This window comes from Balaenoptera musculus, chromosome 11 (genome assembly GCF_009873245.2).
Source record: "Balaenoptera musculus isolate JJ_BM4_2016_0621 chromosome 11, mBalMus1.pri.v3, whole genome shotgun sequence".
NCBI lineage: Eukaryota > Metazoa > Chordata > Mammalia > Artiodactyla > Balaenopteridae > Balaenoptera > Balaenoptera musculus.
In genome coordinates this window covers 61500305-61523015 of record NC_045795.1, presented here as the reverse complement: position 1 = coordinate 61523015, position 22711 = coordinate 61500305, and the positions used below count along the sequence as shown (strand labels likewise).

Sequence of the window (22711 nt, the reverse complement as noted above, 5' to 3'; positions counted from 1 at the left end):
ACCCCACGTTGTCTGAGCCGGGGCCAGGATGTTATAGATGCCGTTTTTCTTATAATTTTAATCATAGTGAATGAGGTGTGAGATGAAAACCTATATGGGGAGCATGGTCCCCTTGGTACCTCCTTGCTATGTTTTTTTCTCTTCCTCTACTGTGGCATCCCAGCCTGAGGTGGTGGAGCCCAGTTCCCCATCTATAGTGTCAGAGCCTTCACTCCTCCAACCCTTGCCAAGCGGGGCCCCAAACTTGGCTCTGGGCTGTAGTGGTGGATGGGACATGGCCCTGACCCAGGGGCCTCCCGCCCAGGCAGGGCAGATGCACTTGTCTGCCGTGATACAGTTTGGTGGGTGCCGCTGTAGGGAGAGTTACAGGGCCATCACTTAGGGTGGGCAAGAGGTTACCTCAACCTGCTCCTTGGGGGCTGAGTACCAAGGAAGGGCCCTTGTACCTCCCTGGAGAAGGAGCATGAGCCCCAGGGAACCTGAATGCACACAATCCGGTGAGGTTGTTGGGCTCTTCCAAGCTTGCGAAAGAAGTGCTCTGGGGACTGAAAATGGTAGGGAACCTGGAGGAAAAGGAGAGAAGCATCCTCCCTCTTGTAAAACCAGGATTTAAAAAGGCGGGGGTGGGGGGGGGAGACTTCCCTGGTGGTGCAGTGGTTAAGAATCCTCCTGCCAATGCAGGGGACACAGGTTCGAGCCCTGGTCTGGGAAGATCCCACCTGCCGCGGAGCAACTAAGCCCGTGCTCCACAACTGCTGATTCTGTGCTCTAGAGCCCGCGAGCCACAACTACTGAGCCCGTGTGCCACAACTACTGAAGCCTGCATGCTCTAGGGCTCACATGCCATAACTACTGAGCCCACGTGCCACAACTACTGAAGCCCATGCACCTAGAGTCTGTGCTCTGCAACAAGAGAAGCCACCGCAATGAGAAGCCCGCACGCCGCAGCAAAGAGTAGCCCCTACTTGTCGCAACTAGAGAAAGCCCGCGCACAGCCAAAAATAAATTAAAAAAATAAACAAACAAAAAAAAAACGGGAGGGGCCTGGGAAACCCTGAAGGTAGGAACACCCCAAATACCTCCATTGAGGACATTTGGTCTTTTCAGCAACTGCCATTGAATGCTTAGGACATGTCTCTGTCCACAGTGTCTCGCACGGGAGACACTGGAGTTGGTGCAAGAGAGGAGTGCAGGCAGGAGCCCCAGGGAAGGTGGATTTCACCAGGAGGCAAGAGTGGAGAAAGGGCCCTCTGGGAGCCTGCCCTGGCTGCTGTGCTTGGGCTGCCCTGCTGTGTCTGGGGAGGGGACACCAGTGAGCCCACTGTGCTGTGGGGACTGGGAAGAAGACTGACTCTGAGGTGCCTGATTCCCAGTGGGGTGTAGGGTTGTGGAAGGCTCACATTTTTTCTTCCTCCCCCTGAGGGCTGGTGCCTGAGACGAAATAGCCAGGCAGGTGTGGGCAGTCACCCCCTGGGCCTGGAGCATCCTTCACTTGGCCCAGTGAGGGACCAGGCCTTGCCCTTGGTGCTCTCCAGGCCCCAGCCCCAGAGCCGTTCAGGCTGGGTGTTTTGTGAGCCGTGGGTCAGTTAGCCTCTAAACAGCGCCTCCAGCCACATGCGTGGATGGACCTCCGCCACCCACGTGCACTACCTCCTGCCCCAGGAGCCCGCTTCTGAACAACTCTGTAAGCCGGAGGGAGAGGTGCCATCTTGGCATTTCCTGTCTTTGCAAATAGGAAACTCAGAGACCAGCACTCTGGACAACTTTTGCAGCTCTCAGTGGGCTGCACTCCTGCCTGCTCCCAGAAGGATGAGTAGTGTTCTAATTTGGCTGCCCAGTGAAGCTTAGCCCATTGTGAAACCCAGCTTCCCAGGGTTCACACCTGGCCTCTTCAGAGAGGCTGGGAGGGGAGAGCAAAGGACAGATTTGCTTAATCTCTTAGACAGCTTTCAGAGGATGTCAGGCCATTTGGCACCTCTCTGCTGCTGAGCAAACACTGCCTCAGAGCACCCACCTGAAACCCCTTTTACAAAGTACAGGTGGAAGAAAAACTGCTCAAGAGTCCAGAGCAGGGAGGTGGTTACCCTCAGGAGTTCCCCAGACAGGGAGGGGATTAAGAAACCCCAGAGCTGAGGAAGGACATACAAGCAATGGGCTACAGGGGTGGTTCCATGGTGGGAATGTGTTGGCTGAGGTCCAGAACGCAGGGAGCTTTACTGCCTACTTGTCTGTACTTTCAAGATTGTACACTGGGAACAAGTGTTACCTATTCTTTCATTCATTCATTCAAATCGGTAACATACACAGAGAGAGAGAGAGAGATTGATTGATTGATCAAGTAATGGAGTTGCTGGTACCTGGCTTTCTCTTTATTGCCCTCCATGCCCCTTTCATGCGTCCTTTTCTTACCCTGCCTTTCTGGCTCCCAAGGAGATTTCTGGAGCTGGGTCAGCATCTCTGAAATGTGCCCATTCCCCATACGCCTGTGTTATCATGACCCTTTGAAGCTGTGGGAAGAACAAGGGTGGAGACCAGAATGACCCCACCACTCGTCTGAGCCAGCATCTGTTCTCACTTTCTCTTATAACGGTACTCATGTCCTGTGGGGGGAAGGGGGGGCCCAGGTCTGCCTTGCCACCAGAGCTCATGCCATGCTTAGAAAAGCCCACGCCTCCCCCTTGGGGTGCAGGTGAGCCCTCCTTCAGAGTGGTCTGTGCTTCCTGGCCTGCGGTCTGGGAACAGCCCCTTCTGCGCCATCCCTGCCCTGTCTGTGGGTCAGCCCGAGCTCAGCGAGCACTGTGTGTGAGCACGAGGCAGCCTTCTCTTCAGCGGGCCCCTGAGCCAACCCTTCCCCCAGCGTCCACCCACCATAGCCCACCTTAGTAAGAACCTGAGATAAAGTTGGTTATGGAAACTAGTAGAAAGAAAAGCTGGTGTGAACTAAGGCACTGTCAAAAATATATATAATTCTATTATTTCCAAGCTTGTATTTATAGTATTTCAAACTGTTTTGAATACTGCCCCCAAGATAAATGTTAGGGAGCCTACTTTAATGAATTGAGAAAGAAACAATTTTTGATGAGCCTGTCTATTGGCAAATGGGTCTTCCTGAACTTGAGATTTGGGAGTAGTTGCTTTTGAGCCCCCATTAGCCTCGTGCTCTTGTTTCAGATTCTTACTTGTATCGTCCAAAAAGGGGTGGGGAAGGCATTTGCTATCAAATAACAAAGCTTCAAACAGTCTCAGTCCAAAAATTGTCCCAGTAACAAGTTAGTAATTTGCAAATTAGTGGGATTTCTGATCAACACTTAAGCTCAAATGACTTTTCTGCTGTTTTGGGCTAAGTGGATATTATCTTAGAGCTGAAAGGTCCTTAGAGGGGGACTTCCTGCCGCCATGTGACGCACTGCTCGTGACCCCACTCTGAACTTTTCTAGCGATCTCTCTCATCAGCCGCACCCTGGGAGTTTCCCTGGTCAGGTTTTTGGTCTTTGGGGGGAAATTAGGAGCAGCTGTATCCCATCTCATCCTGTCAAGTTTTTGAAAGTGCTTCTTCTTTCTGTCCTCTCAGTAAACCGAATTCTCAGCCCACTGTTACCTCAGGAGAGCAGTCTCTTTCTCAGCCTTGTCAGTTCCAGCCTGTTTTTATGTGAAACAAGATAAGAGGCCTTGGAGGTGGATAACTGTCCCCCTGTTTGGAATGATTGTGACCCTGGAGGTCCTGGCCCTGCCTTCCAAGCCCCTTACAACACACATGCAGCAAAACATTGGGTGGCGCCCTAGAGGCCACTTGCCAGGAGTGGTGCAGGAGCATGGGTTTTGAGTGCCCTCGACCCTCCCGCCTCCGTGAGGACCCCCCTAAAGATCTGCCTTGCGGCTCTTTCAGTGTTTGTAAGCGGTGCATTCGGAAGATGGACCACCACTGTCCCTGGGTCAATAACTGTGTTGGCGAGAACAACCAGAAGTACTTCGTCCTGTTTACAGTAAGTCAGCTTCCAAATTCTGCCCCACCCTCTGAAGCAATGGAGGGCTCTGTTCCTTCGAAAATTGTCAGCACTCACAGTGTTCTTCGCTGCTGTTCAGAATAGTGCCTGGCCACGCAGACCTCCGCCTTTCTGCCAGAGCTCTCCTTGGTTCAACAAGTGCCCGTTCCTGGGCCCTTCACTTGAGCATCTAGAAAGTTGACTCAAGTTGATTAGCTATAAGCAAGGGCCCTGTTCTGGGCTCCCATGCCTGGTGTCCGACCTAAGTAGCTAAAGAAGGCGGCAACCCTCCCTCAGCTGCAGGTAGGTGGAGTGTATCTAGCCTGAGGGCTGGAGGGGCCAATGGCAGTCGGCGCCCTGACCTTTCAAGTGAGGAGCAGCAACTGGCCTGGAGCCCCCAGGGCAGCCCAGGTCACACCTGGTGACACGTGCTTGTTTCTGTTCTTGTCCCACACGCTCCCAGTGAATGGCCGCTCACCTCAGACCCAGGGCTGGGGGCGGGGGACCAGTGGGGAAATCACCAGATGCCTCTCTGGCCCCCCTCCTGCTCAGCCCTCAGCCTAAGTGTTCCTGAATGGGAGGTTCCGAGCACCCCGTCCCGGGAGCCTGCACGGCCAGAAGGTTCTCACAACAATGGCGTCTGCACTGCTTTCCTGTTTCAGATGTACATAGCTCTCATTTCCTTGCACGCCCTCATCATGGTGGGATTCCACTTCCTGCACTGCTTTGAAGAAGATTGGACAAGTGAGTATGTGCCAGGGCTTCCCTCCTTGCTGCAGGGGGGGCGCGTGACCCAAGCAGGGTGGGCTCTTTGTTTCCATCCTGGTGCCAGGGGCCAACCTCATTTTATTAGATCTCCTGCAAGCCTATGGACCTATCAGGGAAGAAACAGCAGAGGCCCGAATATCTCTTCATGAAAAAAAGCAGCCCCTTAAAGTCAGTTCCACAGGTAAGGTAGTGAGTTGGACAGACCCTCTAGCCTGAGTGGGCCCAGGGAAAATGCAGGCCCCCAGCAGGGAGGTGCATTCCCTGGAGTGGAGCTGTGCCTGCAGAGAGAGCGTTTGCTTCCATGTCTCTAAGTGAGGAGCTTTAATTGAAGGTCATTTTATTCCAACCTTGCAGAAATCCATTTTTAACTTTCTGGCTAGGACATGGATGGTTTTTGTTTTTTGTTTTTTGTTTTTTTTGTGTGGTGGTTGTTTTTTTAACTGCTTAATCACCAATTTACGTTAAGATTGTAGACAAATTCTTCCTGCTTTTGAAGTATCTCATTTAAATGTGCAAATGCTGAGGAAGGAGCTCCAACCACAAAATTGCATAAATCCTGAGGGAAAAATATAGATGCTGAAAAAATAAATAAAATTAAAATTTTTTTCAAGAAGAATAAAAATACGTTATAAGAAAACAATTTTTAATACCGTAGTCCCCCCTTATCTGCAGGGGATATGTTCCAAGACCCCCAGTGGAATGCCTGAAACCTCAGATAGTACAGAACCCTATATATACCATGTTTTTTCCTATACATACATACCATAGTTTAATGTATAAATTAGTCACAGTAAGAGAGTATCTGAACTGCCAGCATCACTGCTCTTGCATTTTGGGGTCATCATTAAGTAGAATAAGGGTTACTTGACCACAAGCACTGTGACACCACGGTAGTTGATTTGGTAACCGAGATAGTAGGTAGCATATGCAACATGGACATGCTGGACAAAGGGATGGTTCACGTCCCAGGTGGACAGAGCAAGATGGCGTGAGATTTCATCACGCTACTCAGAACAGTTTGTACTTTAAAACCTGTGGATTGTTTATTTCTGGAATTTTCCATTTAATATTTTTGCACTGAGGCTGACTACAGGTAAATGAAACTGCAGAAAACAAGACCAAGGATAAGGGGAAGACTACTACAGATACTGGAGGAATTAAGAGAGGCCACCTGCTGGGCTCCATCTTTCACACATACATCTGTGAGACACATCTTGAGCAGAAACATCGTATTTTCATTCTTTTTCCATTGATTGGTCCCCCTCTTCATTTCATCATTTTTTAGGAGTTTTGCTCTTCCTGCACATACTGACTTCTTAGGCTTTTTCTTGCTATTATTTCCCCCAGAACTTGTGAGGCTGTGAAAAGGACAGTATCTTTAGCTCCCAACAAGATATTAAGAGGCTTTCCCTGCCTCTGTAGTTTGCATCTGCCCCCCTTCTACAGTAAGTCCGTTACATACAAACAAGTTCCGTTCTGAGAGCACATTCGTAAGTCCAATTTGATCGTTAAGTCCAACAAAGTTAGCCTAGGTACCCAACTAACATAATCCAACTAACGTAATTGGACATGCGAACACACGTTCACATCTTTGAAAGTTCGCAACTTGAAGGTTCGTGTGTAGGGGACTTAGTGTATCTCCCCGGTCCTGCCCCCATCTCTGTGTGGCTTGACCTCATCTAGGGGAAGAGAAACCCCATGGGTATTAGTCACCTCAGGCTGCCATAACAAGATACCATAGACTGGGAGGCTTAAACGTTTATTCCTCACAGTCTGGGAGGCTGGAAAGTCCAAGATCACGGTACCAACCAATTCCATTCCTGGTGAGGACCCTTTTCCTGACTTGCAGAAGGCCCTCTCCTCTTGTGTCCTCACATGGCAGAGAGAGAAAAGCAAGCTCTCTGGTGTCTCTTTTCATAAGAGCACTAATCCTATCACGAGGGCCCTACCCTCATGACCTCTTCCAACCCTCGTTAACTCCCAAGGGCCCTGGCTCCAAATAATATCACATTGGGGGTTAGGGCTTCGGCATGTGAATTTCGGGGGGCAGTTCACAATTTAGTCCATAACACCATGTCTCCCCATTTTTGTGACTGCCACAGTTCCAGCCCAAGCTAGAGAGGAGAAGGTCAGGCTATTAGTGAGAGCTCATAGTCAGGAGTTGGTACAGGATCCATGCCCACCCTGCCTGCCTTGTCCTACCCACCACCCTGACTAGCCCAGAAGCCAGGCAGGTACCTGCCCCAGCTGTGGCTACCCAGGGCCAGCCTGTCAGGCTGCTGACAGGGTGCTGACCACACCCTGCCCAGCAAGGAACCAAGAAGGGAAGTCATGTGGAGGTGTTAAGTTCTGAGGAAAATGTGGGGAGATAAGGCATTTAGACAAGATGCTCTTACCCTGCTACCCATTCAGTGCTAGTGTGTCTCTAAGCTCATTCTAGATTTATGTCCTTTTCCTCTCCTGACATTCCTGTGAGGGAGCTAGCAGGGCAGCTTGGAGGGGGCACTTAACTCCCTGAATTCCCAAAGCCCAGTGAAGCCCAGCTCTGCCCTGCAGGATCAGACCCCTCCTGTCAGGAAAACAGGCCAGAACACTGGAAGAGCCAGAAACATGGGCCACGGCCCGGGTGTGACAGGCCCGGCAGCTGTTGGCAAGGGCAGGAGTCCTTGGGTAGTGAGTGCCAACCAAGGGGCCTGGACCAGTGCCACAAGTGGGGCCCCCGTCTCCCAAGGTGGTCCAGGGCTTTCCTGAGAAGCTGCCTTGATGGTGAAGAGCCAGAGAAGGGGTCCTCTGCCTGCTCACCCCCCACCATCTCCCTCAGCACCTCTGCTTTTCAGTGGGCTCGGTTTCTGACTTAGACTCTGCTCAGACAAAGGATTCTGCTGCCTAAAACAAAACCACACATCTGGTCAAACCTCACTGCTCTACAGTGGAGGGAGTAGAGGCCTGGAGAGGGACAAGGACTTGCCTCGGGTCACACCCAGGTCAGGATGGGGTCGAGGTAGGGGCCAGGGGAGTGAAAGTGTCTGCTCTGGGCCAGGTGGCTCTTCTGTCAGCTCCCCAGCGTCAGGACTGACTGTCTCAGGGATGCACATGCTCCTGAGAGCGGGCCTTCCCCGTGGGGCTTACTGGGTCAGGCCAAGCCCCAGCACTTAGACTGCCCGCTGCCGAGCTCTAGATCCCACAGCCACTGAGTGATCCTCCAGACCTGCCTTTTCCTCTCACCCGTGAGCAGATAGAGGCACAGGAATGCCCAGAAAACCCACGGCCAAACCAGGCCTGGACTGAGGCCCCTCCACCTGTGCAACCTGCGTTTTGCTCTCTGAGGAGAGGAGGGTCTCCCTGTGGTGTCATCAGGCCTTCGTGCCTCAGCTCTGAGTCCTTTCTGGTCCTTCCAGACTGTGCTGGGTACTGTGCTTGGCACCAGGATGCAGACATCCGTGCTGTCCGGGAAGAGGGACGGAGAGCAAGGAGTGGTGTGTGTGAGGGAGGGGAAGCCGGCAAGGTCCAGCCTGCTGAGAAGGGCTTTCCTGAGGGAGAGCTGGTGCGGCCAGGTGTGGGAGAGGACGGCCCCTGCCATGGCCTCGAAGCCAGAGAGGAGCCCTGGGGGTGGCGAGGGGCAGCCCTGAGCACCCCACGTGTCCCTTCTCTTTCAGAGTGCAGCTCCTTCTCGCCACCCACCACAGTGATCCTCCTCATCCTCCTGTGCTTCGAGGGGCTGCTCTTCCTCATTTTCACATCAGTCATGTTTGGGACCCAGGTGCACTCCATCTGCACGGATGAGACGGTAAGCAAGCGGGCAGCCTGCTCACCACCTACCTCCGCAGCTGGGGTTGGGGGAGGGCTGCTTGCAGGCCAGACCTGGGAGCCCAGCGGCCAGGCCCTGGGTGTGCAGGGCACATTCCTCCATTTGCAGTGACTCGGGATCTTCTTCCTCCCCACTTGGGACTGGCACTCACATCACACCAGGAATGGGGCCCCGCAGCCTCGGCAAAGGGTTCCCTTTTGTTACGAGCCCTTCCACCTTCCCGTGATGGTTCTGTCTTGTACGCGGCTCTGGGTCGGGCATTCTGCTAGGCACTGGGTTGCCCTTCCCATCCAGTGGCCACAGGCTTGGAGACAGGTGGTAGACAAAGGGCATCCTGACCCAGGTGGCACAGACAGGGTCAGCTTCCCAGAGAAGGTGCCGTCACGAACAGGTCCTGAGGGTGGAGTCAGGAGACAGCCCAGTTTGGGCCCCCAGAGCAGTGGGCAGCAAGGCCCGGCTCTGGTCCTCGTCGGCTGCCTTCTACCTGCCCCCACCTTCCGCCCCGCTCACAGCTCCTTCCCTGGGAGCTTCGAAGCTGCTGGCTCGGCCGAGCTGGAGCGCGTACCCCTGGTGCCACTGCCACTACCTCTCAACCTTCCTAAGGTGTCCAAAAGCCTCCAGGTGGTCAGTCCGTGGCTGTGATGTGGGCATTTCTTCCCTGTTTGGGTTTGGGGTCTGGGTAAGGGGCCCCAGGAGGAAGGGGCGGCCCTTAGCTCTGGAGTGAGGTCATGAGTCCGTCCTGGCTTCCCAAGGTCCCCTTCAGGTAGGAGCTCTCAACAATCGTCTAGGGTTCTTTGGGGGAACTTTGGCCGATTGGGTAGTCAGCCTTAGATGGAGGCTCGTAGGAAGACTCAGTTGTTGCTGCTGCTGCTGCGGCCCCATCCCTGTGGGTGTGGAAATTCAGCATGTGCAGAAGGACGATGCTGCCGGCTGCCGAGGCACCACCATTTGGCTCTGGGGCAATTCCCCATGGTTTAGAAGGTTGGGTGCCTCTCAGCACCTTTTTTCTTTTATAAGCATTCATATCATTATAAAAGAGTGTCTGTAAAAATAGTAACCAATGGTGTAGATCCAGCTGTGTATCCATGCAGTAAATTGACAAACTTCTCTGCCTAAGACCTGCAGGGAACCCAGAGGTGACTGTCTGGCCCTACCCGCTGTTGGGACACCCCCCAGGCCACAAAAGCCATGGTCTGGGGGAGCTGGAAGGAAAACTCTCACGGCCCTGGTCCTAGTTGTTCTTCCCCCTCAAGGCTATTCCTAAAGGGAGTCACATTGAAAGGAAAGGAGAAAGGAGCCGAGGGCCTGCAGCTCATGGGAAAGGGCATCTTGCCCTTGGCCTGTATTGTCCCAGGGCCCTAGGCTGTGAACCGAGACTCAGACTGGGCTGTCCCCTCAGGCCCCACCCCTGCTCCTCCACCTCACAGAGACCACAGCAGACAGACCCCTGGCCAGGCTCCTGCCAGGCTGCTTCTCCCCTGTCCTCCGGCCCCACCCGCTGACCAGCTCCTTCAGGAGAAGGGAAAAGGGAGGGATCAGCCTGCTCCCCCAGGCCACATTTTTCTTGCGAGACTTGGCCAGGGGGTGGTGCGGGCTCTGTGACAACTGATGAGGTGGCCTTGGGTCACACTTCTCCCCAAAGGAGCACAGGAAGGCCTTTGCCGGGACTGAGACTGAGGCTGAGCGGTCTGTCCGTGCGGCCCTTCTAACCTATACTAATCCCTCTTCTTCTCCTCTGTGGTGACCTCTCCCTCCTGTTCCACCTCCTCCACTGTGCCTCGCCAGTCCCGCTAAGCAGGGCGCTCCTTGGCCTCCCAGGCTGGGGGGCCTAACAGCACCAGAGCTGGTCCTTTAACTTGGTTCTTTTTTTTGTCTGCAAAGTGGTCATAGTAGCTTCAGACTTACCATGAACCGATCCCAAATTAACAGCCGTCCTTGGCTATCATGATCTCAAGCTCCCCGCTAGCTGAGGCTTCCTGCGCCCCAGCCTTCACAGTGCTCCCACACACACAGCTCAGCACCAGGCCTGAAGCGCCTCTGCAGACCCAGCAGGGACTCACTTAACAAAACACTGGACTGCACAACTAGGAACAGTGGCTTAGGGGCCTGCTGACTTTGCTCATTTGTCCCTTCCTTCCTGGAGGGACTTATACATACGTGCCTATGTGCCCACCCAAAAAAAAAATTATGATTTTTTTCTTTAGCACTTTTTATGAGAGAAAGAGAAGAAAAATGTACTATGTAGATAAGCTTCATGGCTTTAAAAAGGAAGCATTTTCTCCATTCACCTTGAGCTAATGGATATCTCTCCCCCAAAACCACAGCAGTAAAGTGCTTGACTGAAAGTATAATTGTTCTTGTTTTCAGGGAATAGAACAATTGAAAAAGGAAGAGAGAAGATGGGCTAAAAAAACAAAATGGATGAACATGAAAGCCGTTTTTGGCCACCCCTTTTCTCTAGGCTGGGCCAGCCCCTTTGCCACGCCAGACCAAGGGAAGGCAGACCCGTACCAGTATGTGGTCTGAAGGACCCCTGACCAGCATTGCCACTCAGACACAAACCACATCCCAGCACTACCATCCAATCCGTTCTCATGAACATTTAAACCGAAAAAGCAAAACAACTACTCTAAAACAATTTTTTTAATGTCTCAAGTAAAATGGCTGAACATTGCAGAGAAAAAAAAATGTCCCCATGTTTTATTTTTAAAAGATCATCCTTTCTATTTTTTGGTGACCGAAGCTGCTTTTCTTTTTTCCTTTTTAAAATCACTTCTCTGATCTCTGGTTTCCTCTCTGCTGTCTGTCTGGCATGACTAACGTGGAGGGCACTGTCTCCAGGCCATGCCGCCTTGTACTAACTGAGTCGTGACGCTTGTGCGTGGATGGACCGGCCCGGACACCTGTTTGGGACGCATAGGAGGGCCCATGACCTCCCACTGCCCAGGAGGCAGTGGTGAGCGCCTAAATGGGAGTTAAAACCTCACCGAAGATGGATGCTTACTCCTTGTGACCTGAGAGGGCCAGGATCAGGGCTGGAGCCCTAAAAAGGGTCCTTGACACAGTGGCCTCATCCCCCATGTGAACACAATTCGCCTCCTAATTCACAAAATCAATTGCCTGCGTAGTACTTTATGGGCTGTGGGTGTGTATAATGACTTTGGGGTGGGGGATGGAGATGAAAGGGGTCTTATTTGTATTCGGAATCACCAGTTATATTCCAACTCTGATGATTTGGAAGAATGTGAAAGAAAGAAGTTTCTCCAGTTCAAAATGCCTTATACAATCAAAAGAAGAAGAAAATGACCCAGCTTCAGGCGAGCTACATTTCCCTCATTAACGTTTGCTTCTTCTCTGACCTCCCCACCTCCCTCCCTCTCCTAGAGAGGTGTCGGTTAAGCAGTGTTACTGCCAAGGGAAACAGCCTCAGCTCCACCGTCAACCCCTTCTTCCTCATTTTGTAAATCCCTGCAGTGGGTTTACTTTCTGATATTTTAGACCCATAAATGTGCACATACCCATGTCTTGTCTGTATTTTAACCTGGGAGACCATTATCCTGCGTGGGCTGACCGTGATGCAAGGGCAACATTACAGCCAAACATGTTAAAGTTGAGAGATGGCCATCCATCCACTGGAATCGGCAGACACACCTAAGCCTGCAGCGCCGAAACTGACTAGCTTTTCCATTTGCACACTTGTGTGTTGAGTCTCATTTGAAGGAGGAAGGGCCTGAAGACAGTGCGGGGATGTGAGGGGACAGGGAGTATGCATCAAATGCAGAGGTCGCAAATCCGAATACCATCTCAACATGGATTTGTTTTTTTAAGCGATCACCACAAACCTTTTTTTATCTTTTGCTTGGGGTGGGTTTGGGGTGAGGTTTATTAAATCAGCCCTGGGTGGGGAGAGACTTCATCTAGCTATGTGATCTTTCAGAAAAGTAAGTGGAACATGCTGCCTCTTTTCAATTCTGTCAGTGCTTCCACATGGAAACAAAACGCAATAAAATTTTTCCAAAACCTGTTCTGGCTGAGCTCCCATCTCTCACAGTGTTACCCCCCGGGGAGAGTCGATCGTCCAGTCAACGTGAGTGTGCTGTGTTTGGGCATTTCTTTCATTGCTTTTAAAGGACATGTATGCATGCTCCCTCTCTTGAATGAGGTCTCTACTGCGTCACCACTAAAGGACGTTTACAGCCCCCTCTTGGACAAGCTGCCCCCACCGGGCCTTTCTCCTCTGGCTCTTTCTGCTGCCTGAGTCCCTTCTCTTATGCTTGTGGGCTCCCAGTTGCTACAGAAAAACTCATCAGGTCTGTGGAGTTTGCTTCTAGGGTTGGGCCTGGGAGAGAGACCCATTTTCTTCTGCCCACCCAGCAGAAGGCAAAGTCGAGCCAGAGGAAATCACTGGAAGCTTCCACACACACCCTGGGACATCGCTTTGAGAAGCTCTTCACCATGCCTCGGATGTTTAACCAAGGAACCCTGTGACCTTTTCCAAGTCAATTAACTTCGACCTGCCTCTGCTGTGCTGTTTATGCCATAGTCAAGGCTGCGATCTGGGCTTTTTTTTTTTAATGCTGCTTTTAAATCTAGTTTGTAGCATTTGTTGCCCATGTGCTTTTTTTTTTTTCTTCCTGCATATGTTTATGAAAGAAGTGTGGTGTTGAATGACTCTAGAGCAGTTTGGAAAGCTCTGACTCTGCTGCTGTCCCTCATGGATCCATCCCTTGGGAGACAGTGCTTTTGCTCTGCTCCTCCTGCCACAGAAGGGAGAGTAGGACTCAGGGAATATTTTTAAGTATTTGGATGCCTCAAAATACCCCATCTTCAAGGGCATTTTTTTTAAGTGACCCAAGTTGGTTCTTCCTCCCATGGAATTTCTAAGGAATACAGTAGATAGTGCTGAAGATGTATTGAATTTTTTTCAGATCCTAAAAATGGAAACTCATCATTTACACCTAAGCGTACCACGTATATCTTTACCAGAAGGAGAGTCTCCTTCCGACATCCTGTATGATTCTGTCTGGGTTTTTACGAGCCCTTTGGCTGAAAGAATGAATTTTCCCCAGTTCTCAAGCCAGAGTGAAATGCTGTACTCAGAACATAGGAATAGCCCAAAATTCTCTGTGTTCTTCCTATTTTATCTTGTTGAGATGGAGAACGTTTTGCCAGGAGCACAATGACTAAGGAATGTGGCTGTCCTCTGCAGCATAGTGACAGGAAGAAACAGGCATCCCTGAGCCCTCCTCAGTATTCCCAGACGTCTGATGAAGGAGGACACCTCTACACAAAGGCAGCCCTAGCCTTTTGCTTCGGCACAGGAATCCTGACAACACTGAATGGTGTGTGCATGGGAAAATGAGACAGTAGTAGCCACAGTCTTTCAGAATGTGGGCTCTGAGGAGTGGGAAGGAAAAATAAAGAGGAAGATGACTTGGCCAGTTGGATTAGTTGACTCCTTCCTGCCTGTCAACTTCCTGTTTGTGTTCATAGCAACCAGACTGACCATGCAAAAGGCTTAGGAGCAAACAAATCTATGCGTATTTCCACAGGCTTGGTGACATCATGCGCAAAGTGGATTCGGGTAGAAATGTATGTGCTACGTCTCCTTTTAGTCATACCATTTCATCTTTGTAATACTTTTTCCTTGGAAGAACCCAAAGTGAGACACGTTGAGTTACCAGCTTTTAAAATCCACCTTCCTGGGGGCTTCCCTGGTGGCGCAGTGGTTGAGAATCTGCCTGCCAATGCAGGGGACACGGGTTCGAGCCCTGGTCTGGGAAGATCCCACATGCCGCGGAGCAACTAGGCCCGTGAGCCACAACTACTCAGCCTGCGCGTCTGGAGCCTGTGCTCCGCAACAAGAGAGGCCGCGACAGTGAGAGGCCCGCGCACCGCGATGAAGAGTGGCTCCCGCTCGCCACAACTAGAGAAAGCCCTCGCACAGAAACGAAGACCCAACACAGCCAAAAAAAAAAAAAAAAATTTCCACCTTCCTGATGAGGTAGATTAAGCAATGTTTATTAAACACTTACGTGAGGTTGGCATCACACAGAAACCCCAGACTTTGAGAGCCTGGGCTGGGCTCTCCCAGCTAGACCAATGGATTTTACGTTTTTCTCACTTCAAAACTTGTAGTGCATAAGCCTCCAGGGTGGGCCAGCCAGTAGAAGTGAGGGGTTCCAACCTAAAAGGGGACCTTAGTTGTCAAAGATACGTGAAGAGAAGAAGATTTTACTAGATTCCCTCTTGTGAATCTTCTTGCTGAGGATGTACTGAGGCAGTGCACCTCACAGTGTGGTCCATAGACCAGCAACATCTTCATCACTGGGGGACTTAGAGATGCAGATCCTCAGGCTCCATTCCAGACCTGCTGAATCAGGAACTCTGAGCGGGTGGGACGGCAGCGATCTGCATTTTCACAGCCCTCCAGGTGATGTGGACGCATGTTAAAGTCTGAGGATCCACTTGGGGCTTGCAGGGGTTGCCCAGAGGCCTGCTGATTAAGTGATCCTGTGTGCTGCGGGGCTCAGTGTGGTGCTGGGTGGGCTGTGCCCACTGTGAGCCCCTCTTCCCTCATAACCAGCGGCCTCCCCAGCCAATGAATGCTGAGAAAACAAGGAAAGTATTTGTTTGAAGGAGAGCCAAACTGTTAGTCTGTCCAGCAATCTTTCTGCACATCTTATCTGGCCAACTGGTTTCTGGACCGAGGGGCCCTTTGGGTGAAGAACCATCCCAAAAGGAGATGAGACAGAGTGAAGCCAGGGTCCTCCCAGTGGGAGCGGTGGCCAGTGAGTGATTAGAGCCTGGGGCGGCCACGCACATGAATGTCCTGGTCTTTGGTTTCCATCTGTGGACCTCAACACCCATGTGGCTTTTTCTTGTATCTTTTAAATACATATCTGCCTGAGAATCACCTAACAAAGGAAAAGGATTCACAGTGAAACAAGGACAAGCCACTGACGAGTCTACTCTCCCAAACCAAAGACTTCATTCCCCGCCCCACCCCCACCCCCCGCTTCCTCAAGAAAAAATCTTTAATGACTTGAGCCTCGTGATTACCCTAGCAAAGCTGAGTGAGCCCCAGGGATCCCTCATCTGCGCGCACGGGAGCTGATGACGCCGATCCAAGGAATTATGAAAAGCGTTGCAGGATAGTGTTTGCAAAAACCTTCGGGGGAAAGACATGTGCTCTGACATGTAGATAAAGGATGCCCTGAATTTCTGCAGCTGAGGTCATGGGGTGATGGGGCCTTGGGCCCTGGCCTCGGTCTTTGGTTCAAATCCCTGCTCAGCTGCTTCCTTCCTGTGTGACCTTGGCAGTAATTTACTTAAGCCTCAGTTTTCTCGTCTGTAAAATCAGGGAGATAATCTAAATCACAAAATTGCTGTGAGGATTCAAAGAGAGAAATGAATGTGAATGTTAGGATGGTGTCTGGCACGTTGTATGGCTTTAGGGAGGGTTTGCTCTGTTGAAGCTGTACTTTCAGACCATGTGCACAACTGTTCATGATGTGTGAGATCAGTGTATTGGTTTGCAACAGAATTTTTTTAAAGAAATAAAAAATAATGCATTACACCTTGTAAAATACGTATTGTTTCATGAAACTGGGGTGGGGGGGGGTGTGCACGCGAGCTCATATGCAACAGAAGAGTATTTCCTATTGTGGGCTGCACTAAAAAGATGTGAAACCACTGATGAGGAGAGAGTTGTCTGGCCATCTCTGAGGAGGACACATTTGCATAAGCTACAGCACCTCCAACTTTCTACGTCTGAGATGCAGGGAGCAGGGGGACCTCCTGCTCTTGCTCCGTGGGCCTTAGCTGAGTCCTTACAGAGCATGTGCCTGGGTCTCTGCCTCCTGGGGAGCCGTAGTCCTGGTACATTCATTTTGGGGCATTCGTGAGTTTGTTTATAGATCACAGCTCATGTGTCACCCAGGGAGACCAGGCCCAAAAGGCCCAAGTCACACACTCCCTGCAAGAGGTGCTGGTTTAGGCTGTTGCCCCCTTACCAGGAATCAACCATTCTTGTCTGCATGAGCCTGAAGTGGGTATCACTGCTGCCTCCGCAGACCTCCAGCTTAAGAACTCTGCCTTCAGGACGTCTTTATATCCACACAGAACTCAAAATTGAGTCCTACCAGGAAAAAGAAATCCCACTGGCTCCTCCTGAACCTGAGGGTCCAGACTCTCAGCCTTTCTTTTTTTTTTTTTTTTTTTTTAATTTTATTTATTTATTTATTTATTTATGGCTGTGTTGGGTCTTCGTTTCTGTGCGAGGGCTTTCTCTAGTTGTGGCAAGTGGGGGCCACTCTTCATCGCGGTGCGTGGGCCTCTCACTATCGCGGCCTCTCTTGTTGCGGAGCACAGGCTCCAGACGCGCAGGCTCAGCAATTGTGGCTCACGGGGCCAGTTGCTCCGCGGCATGTGGGATCTTCCCAGACCAGGGCTTGAACCCGTGTCCCCTGCATTGGCAGGCAGATTCTCAACCACTGCGCCACCAGGGAAGCCCCCTCAGCCTTTCTTATGCATCAGATTCGTTTGGAATATTTTCTCCTCTTCAGACCCAGAGTTGACCCTCCTGGATGTTTACTCAACTGCTGAGGAGGTTCATCTGGTGGGCAGGCCAGGCTCCATCTGGAACATTTTTATGAGCTTGCTGAGGAGGTTGAGTAGAGACCAAGAGTGCTCTTCTGGGAACACGCCACCACAGGGGAAAATCATCATCCTGTGGGCTCTCTTTTTTTTTTTTTAATTAAAAAAAATGTTTTAATTGAAGTATGGTTGATGTACAATATTATATGTTACAATATATGATTGAAAAATTTTAAAGGTTATACTCCATTTATAATTATTATAAAATATTGGCTATATTCCCTGTGTTGTACAATATATCCTTGTAGCTTATTTTATACAGAACAGTTTGTACCTTTAATAACTTACTCCAATATCGCCCCTCATCTTTTCCCTCTCTCCACTGGTAACCACTAATTTCTTCTCTATATCTGTGAGTCTGCTTCTTTTTTGTTATATTCACTGGTTTTTTGTATTTTTTAGATTCCACATAGAGGTGATATCATACAGTATTTGTCTTTGTCTGACTTATTTCACTTAGCATAATACCCATCCATGTTGTTGCAAATGGCAAAAGTTCTTTTTTTATGGCTGAGTAATATTCCATTGTATATATATACCACATCTTCTTTATCCACTCACCTGTTGATGTACACTTAGGTTGCTTCCATGTCTTGGCTATTGTAAATAGCACTGCTTTGAACATTGCGGTAACTTTTTGAATCAATGTTTTTGTTTCTTTCAGATATATATCCAGGAGTGGAATTGCTGGGTCATATGGTAGTTATATTTTTAGTTTTTTGAGAAACCTCCATACTGTTTTCCACAGTGGTTTCACCAATTTACATTCCCACCAACAGTGCACAAGTGTTCCCTTTTCTACACATCCTTATTAACATTTGTTATTTGTATTGTTTTCGATGATAGCCAGTCTTACAGGTGATACTGTAGTTTTGATCTGCATTTCTCTGATGATTAGTGATGTTGAGCATCTTTTCACATGCCTGTTGGTCATCTGCATGTCCTCTTTGGAGATCTGTCTATTCAGGTCTTCTGCCCATTTTTTAAGCAGCTTGTTCGTTTGTTTGTTTGTTTGTTGATATTGAGTTGTATGAGCTGTTTATATATTTTGAATATTAACCCTTCATCGGTCATATAATTTGCAAATATTTTCTCCCATTCTGTAGATCGTCTTTGTTTTGTCAGTGGTTTCCTTTGGTATGCAAAAGCGTTTAAGGTTAATTAGGTCTCACTTGTTTATTTTTGCTTTTATTTCCTTTGCTTTAGGAGACAGATCCAAAATTTTATTGCTATGATTTATGGCAAAGAGTGTTCTGCCTATGTTTTCCTCTAGGAGTTTTATGGTTTCTGGTCTTACATTTAGGTCTTTAATTTATTTTGAGTGTATTTTGTATATGATGTTAGAGAATGTTCTAATTTCATTCTTTTATGGGTGGCTGTCCAGTTTTACCAGCACCACTTATTGAAGAGACTATCCTTTCTCCATTGTATATTCTTGCCTCCTTTGTCTTGGATTATTTTCCCAAAAATGTGTGGGTTTATTTCTGGGCTCTCTATTCTGTTCCATTGATCTGTTTGTTTTTGTGCCAGTACCATACTGTTTTGATTACTATAGCTTTGTAGTATAGTCTGAAGTTAGGGAGCATGATTCCTCCAGCTCTGTTCTTCTTTCTCATGATTGTTTTGGCTATTCTGGGTCTTTTGTGGTTCCATACAAATTTAAAAATTATTTGTTCTAGTTCTGTGAAAAATGCCATTGGTATTTTGATAGGGATTCTGTTGAATCTGTATATTGTCTTGGGTAGTGTGGTCATTTTAACAATATTAATTCTTCTAATATAAGAACACGATATGTTTTTCCATCTGTGTTGTCCTGTGGGCTCTTTTGCTTCATTTCCCTCTGAAGCTTTTCTCTGCCTTGGAGTGAGGATTTGCAGTAGGATTGAAAATGCATTGGGCAGAGAGAACACACCAGTTCTTGTCCTGGTTCTGAGGCACAACCAGCAGGATGAGCTTCGGCCGCTGTCACAGCCTCTCAGAACCCCTATAACGAGTGTTAGTACTAACACCCACCTCCTTTCAGGGTGGTTGTAAGGACCCACAGTCACAGCTTTAAGTGAGCTCAGTCAGTGCAGACCCAGCGAGTCTGTCATTTCTGGGTGTCCCCTCTGCAGCCTGGTCTGCCATGTGGCCACATCCCAGCTCCCCTGCAGTCATGGTTAGAACGCCTGTCTCAACAGGCTGCAAATGATCACCCAGGAAGGGAACCCAGAATCCCCAAAGCAAGTCACTCAGCTGGCCATTGCCGCTTCCGTTAAGGAGGGAGCCCTGGTGAGGGGCCGGACCATGAATAGCACAGCATCCTGTGCCCCAGACCCACGTGAGGTTCCCTCAAGAGTTGTGTCAATAAGGTCCATTTTCTGAAACAGCTTTTCTGTTCTGATTATAAAAGTCACACCTGCTTCTTAGTGAAAACTTGGAACATGTGGGAAGTCTACAGAAATAAATCAAATCTAAAATCCCATCCCCAGGACTTCCCTGGTGGTGCAATGGTTAAGAACCTGCCTGCCAATGCAAGGGACACAGGTTCGAGCCCTGGTCTGGGAAGATCCCACATGCCGTGGAGCAACTAAGCCCCTGCGCCACAACTACTGAGCCTATGCTCTAGAGCCTATGTGCCGCAACTACTGAGCCCACGTGCTGCAACTACTGAAGCCCGGGCGCCTAGAGCCCATGCTTCGCGACAAGAGAAGCCACTGCAATGAGAAGCCCGCATGCTGCAATGAAGAGTAGCCCCCACTTGCTGCAGCTAGAGAAAGCCAGCATGCAGCAACAAAGACCCAACTCAGCTGATTAATTACTTAATTAACTTTTAAAAAATAAAATAAAATCCCATCCCCAAACGCCAGGTTCCACAATGATGTCAGATGCAACTTTGCTTTCTTCCCTTGTCACCACGTGGACAGGACTTTCCAGTGTATGTAAAACTGTATTGATGCCACTTTTTTTTTTAAATTTTATTGAAGTATAGTTGACTTACTGATGTGTTAATGATGTGTTAATTTATGCTGTTCAGTTATACATATATATATATATATATATACATATTCTTTTTCACATTCTTTTCATTGTGGTTTATCACAGGATATTGAATATAGTTCCCTGTGCTGTACAATAGGACTTCGTTGTTTATCCATTCTATATATAATAGTTTGCATCTACTAATCCCAAACTCCCCAATCCTTCCCTCTCCCACCTCCCCTCCCCCTTGTCAACCACAAGTCTGTTCTCTGTGTCTGTGAGTCTGTTTCTGTTTCTTAGATATGTTCATTTGTGTTATAGTTTAGTCTCCACATTTAAGTGATACTATATGGTATTTGTCTAGGTCCATCCATGTAGCTGCAAATGGCATTATTTCATTCTTTTTTATGGCTGAGTAGTATTCCATTGTGTGTATGTATGTATGTGTGTGTGTGTGTGTGTTTGTATATATATATATATATATATATATATATATATATATATATATATATATATATATCTCCTCACCACATCTTCTTTATCCATTCATCTGTTGATGGACATTTAGGTTGTTTCCATGTCTTGGCTATTGTAAATAGTGCTTCTTTGAATAGAGGGGTGCATGTATCTTTTCAAATTATAATTTTGTCTGGGTATATGCCCAGGAGTGGGATTGCTGGATCATATGGCAACTCCATTTCTAGTTCTTTGAGGAACCTGCATACTGTTTTCCATAGCAGCCATTGGTATGTTTTCCATACCAATTTACATTCCCACCAGCAGTGTAAGAGGATTCCCTTTTCTCCACACTCTTTCCAGCATTTATTATTTGTAGACTTTTTGATGATGGCCATTCTGACCAGTGTGAAGTGGTACCTCATTGCAGTTTTTATTTTCATTTTTCTAATAATTAGCAATGATGAGCATCTTTTCATGTGCCTACTGGCCATCTATATGTCTTCTTTGGAGGAATGTCTATTTAGGCCTTCTGCCAATTTTTTGATTGGGTTCTTTGTTTTTTGTTGAGTTGTATGAGCTGTTTGTATATTTTGAAAATTAGGCCCTTGTCGTTGATGCCACTTTTAATAACTGCATAGTGTTCTGCTTTATAGAATAATTTACTTAGCCATCATTACTGGACATTTTGATTGTTTCCAACTTCTCATTATTAATCCGTGTTCAAGACTGTATTGCATAAATTGTGTCGCAGATTTTTCTTAGCTTTTTATTGAGAAATAATTTCAGACTTAACCAAAAAAAAAAAAATAGTAAAAATAGTACAAAGAGCTCTCATATGCCTTTCAATCAGTCTTTCCAAATGTAAACATTTTATAAAACCATAACACAAATATAAAAACCTGGAAATTTACTGATACAATACCATTAACTAATCTATATACTTTATTCAGAGTTCTCCAGTTGTCCCACTAGTATCGTCCTCTGTTCCAGGATGCCACATTACATCATTTGTCCTGTGTGTTTAGTTCCTCCTCAGTCTTTCTCTGTCTTTCATGAACCTGATCCTCTTTCTAGTTGAGGTTAAATTCACATCACATAAAAGCAACCATTTTAAAGTGTGTGGTTCAGTGGCATTTAGTACATTCATAATATTGTACAACCACCACTCCTGTCTGGTTCCAAAACAATTTCATCAGACTTTGATCTGTTGAAGATTATTATCCTGTTGAAGATATTCTGTAGAATATCCTGACATCTGCATTTGTCTGATGTTTTCTCATAATTAGATTGAGATTATGCCTTTTGGGCAGGAAAACCAGTGAAGTGATGTTCTGTTCTTGGGGCACCGTATCCGAGGGCACGTGATGTTGATACATTTCATTACTGGTGATGTTAACTTCAATTTGGTTAAAGTTGTATCTGCGAAGTTTCCTTACTGTAAAGGTACTGTTTTACCCTCGGTAATTAGGAAGTATCTTATGAGGAGATACTTTGAGATCAGGTTCTTTAACCTACCATTTTTCCAAAAGCCAAGAAACTTAAATCTCTGAGATGGTGTGGGAAGAAAGAATGGTGGAGAGGAACTGGCCCAGGTGTGGCCAGATCTCAGTCTGTGCATGTATCTCAGTTTCTCCTTCTGCACAACAGAAAGAATTATGCTGGTTATGTAAGGATCTTGTATGGAAAAGAAGAGAAATCCTAGAACTAGGTACTCAGAGGTCATTCTGAGGTGGAAAGCGCTGTCAGTGAGCAGTACCTCTGCCTGGCAAGCCCACGACAAATCTCCTTGGCTTCCAGAAGAGATGGAGGAGGCAGAGCCCCAGTGGGGGTAAAGCCTCTGCAGAGGGTGTGGTGGGCCTGGAGAGCTGGCCTGGCTGTGCCTTTAACGCCTTTGGCTTCTCCCCCTTCCCAACACCCTCTTCTGTGGCCTGGCGCAGCCGACACCCAGAGGCAGGTGAGTGGGCAGCTTGGGAGAGGCCACAGGGCATGTCTACTGCATGTGCAGGTTCGACGCCAGCCTTTGCCCCCTCGCAGCGGCCCCGTGCACCCTCCAGCTGCCCGCTGCATGTTGGCA

The 22711-nt window shown here is 48.5% G+C and overlaps 1 protein-coding gene across 7 annotated transcripts in view; it reads left to right on the top strand.

Annotated features, from left to right (window-relative positions):
- The window catches only part of ZDHHC3 (zinc finger DHHC-type palmitoyltransferase 3), a 54682-nt gene that overhangs the window by 30233 nt on the left and 1738 nt on the right, over window positions 1-22711 (top strand). For 4 of the 7 annotated variants that reach the window (XM_036867929.1, XM_036867931.1, XM_036867930.1 and 1 more), the window contains exons 4-7: window positions 3887-3983; window positions 4646-4727; window positions 4837-4932; window positions 8408-8538. In XM_036867929.1, coding sequence (XP_036723824.1) covers window positions 3887-3983; window positions 4646-4727; window positions 4837-4932; window positions 8408-8538 — 406 coding nt within the window. Of the gene's footprint in view, window positions 1-3886; window positions 3984-4645; window positions 4728-4836; window positions 4933-8407; window positions 8539-10926; window positions 12586-22711 lie in introns of those variants that run through there. The other 3 variants (XM_036867934.1, XM_036867935.1, XM_036867933.1) reach the window with 3 other exon arrangements.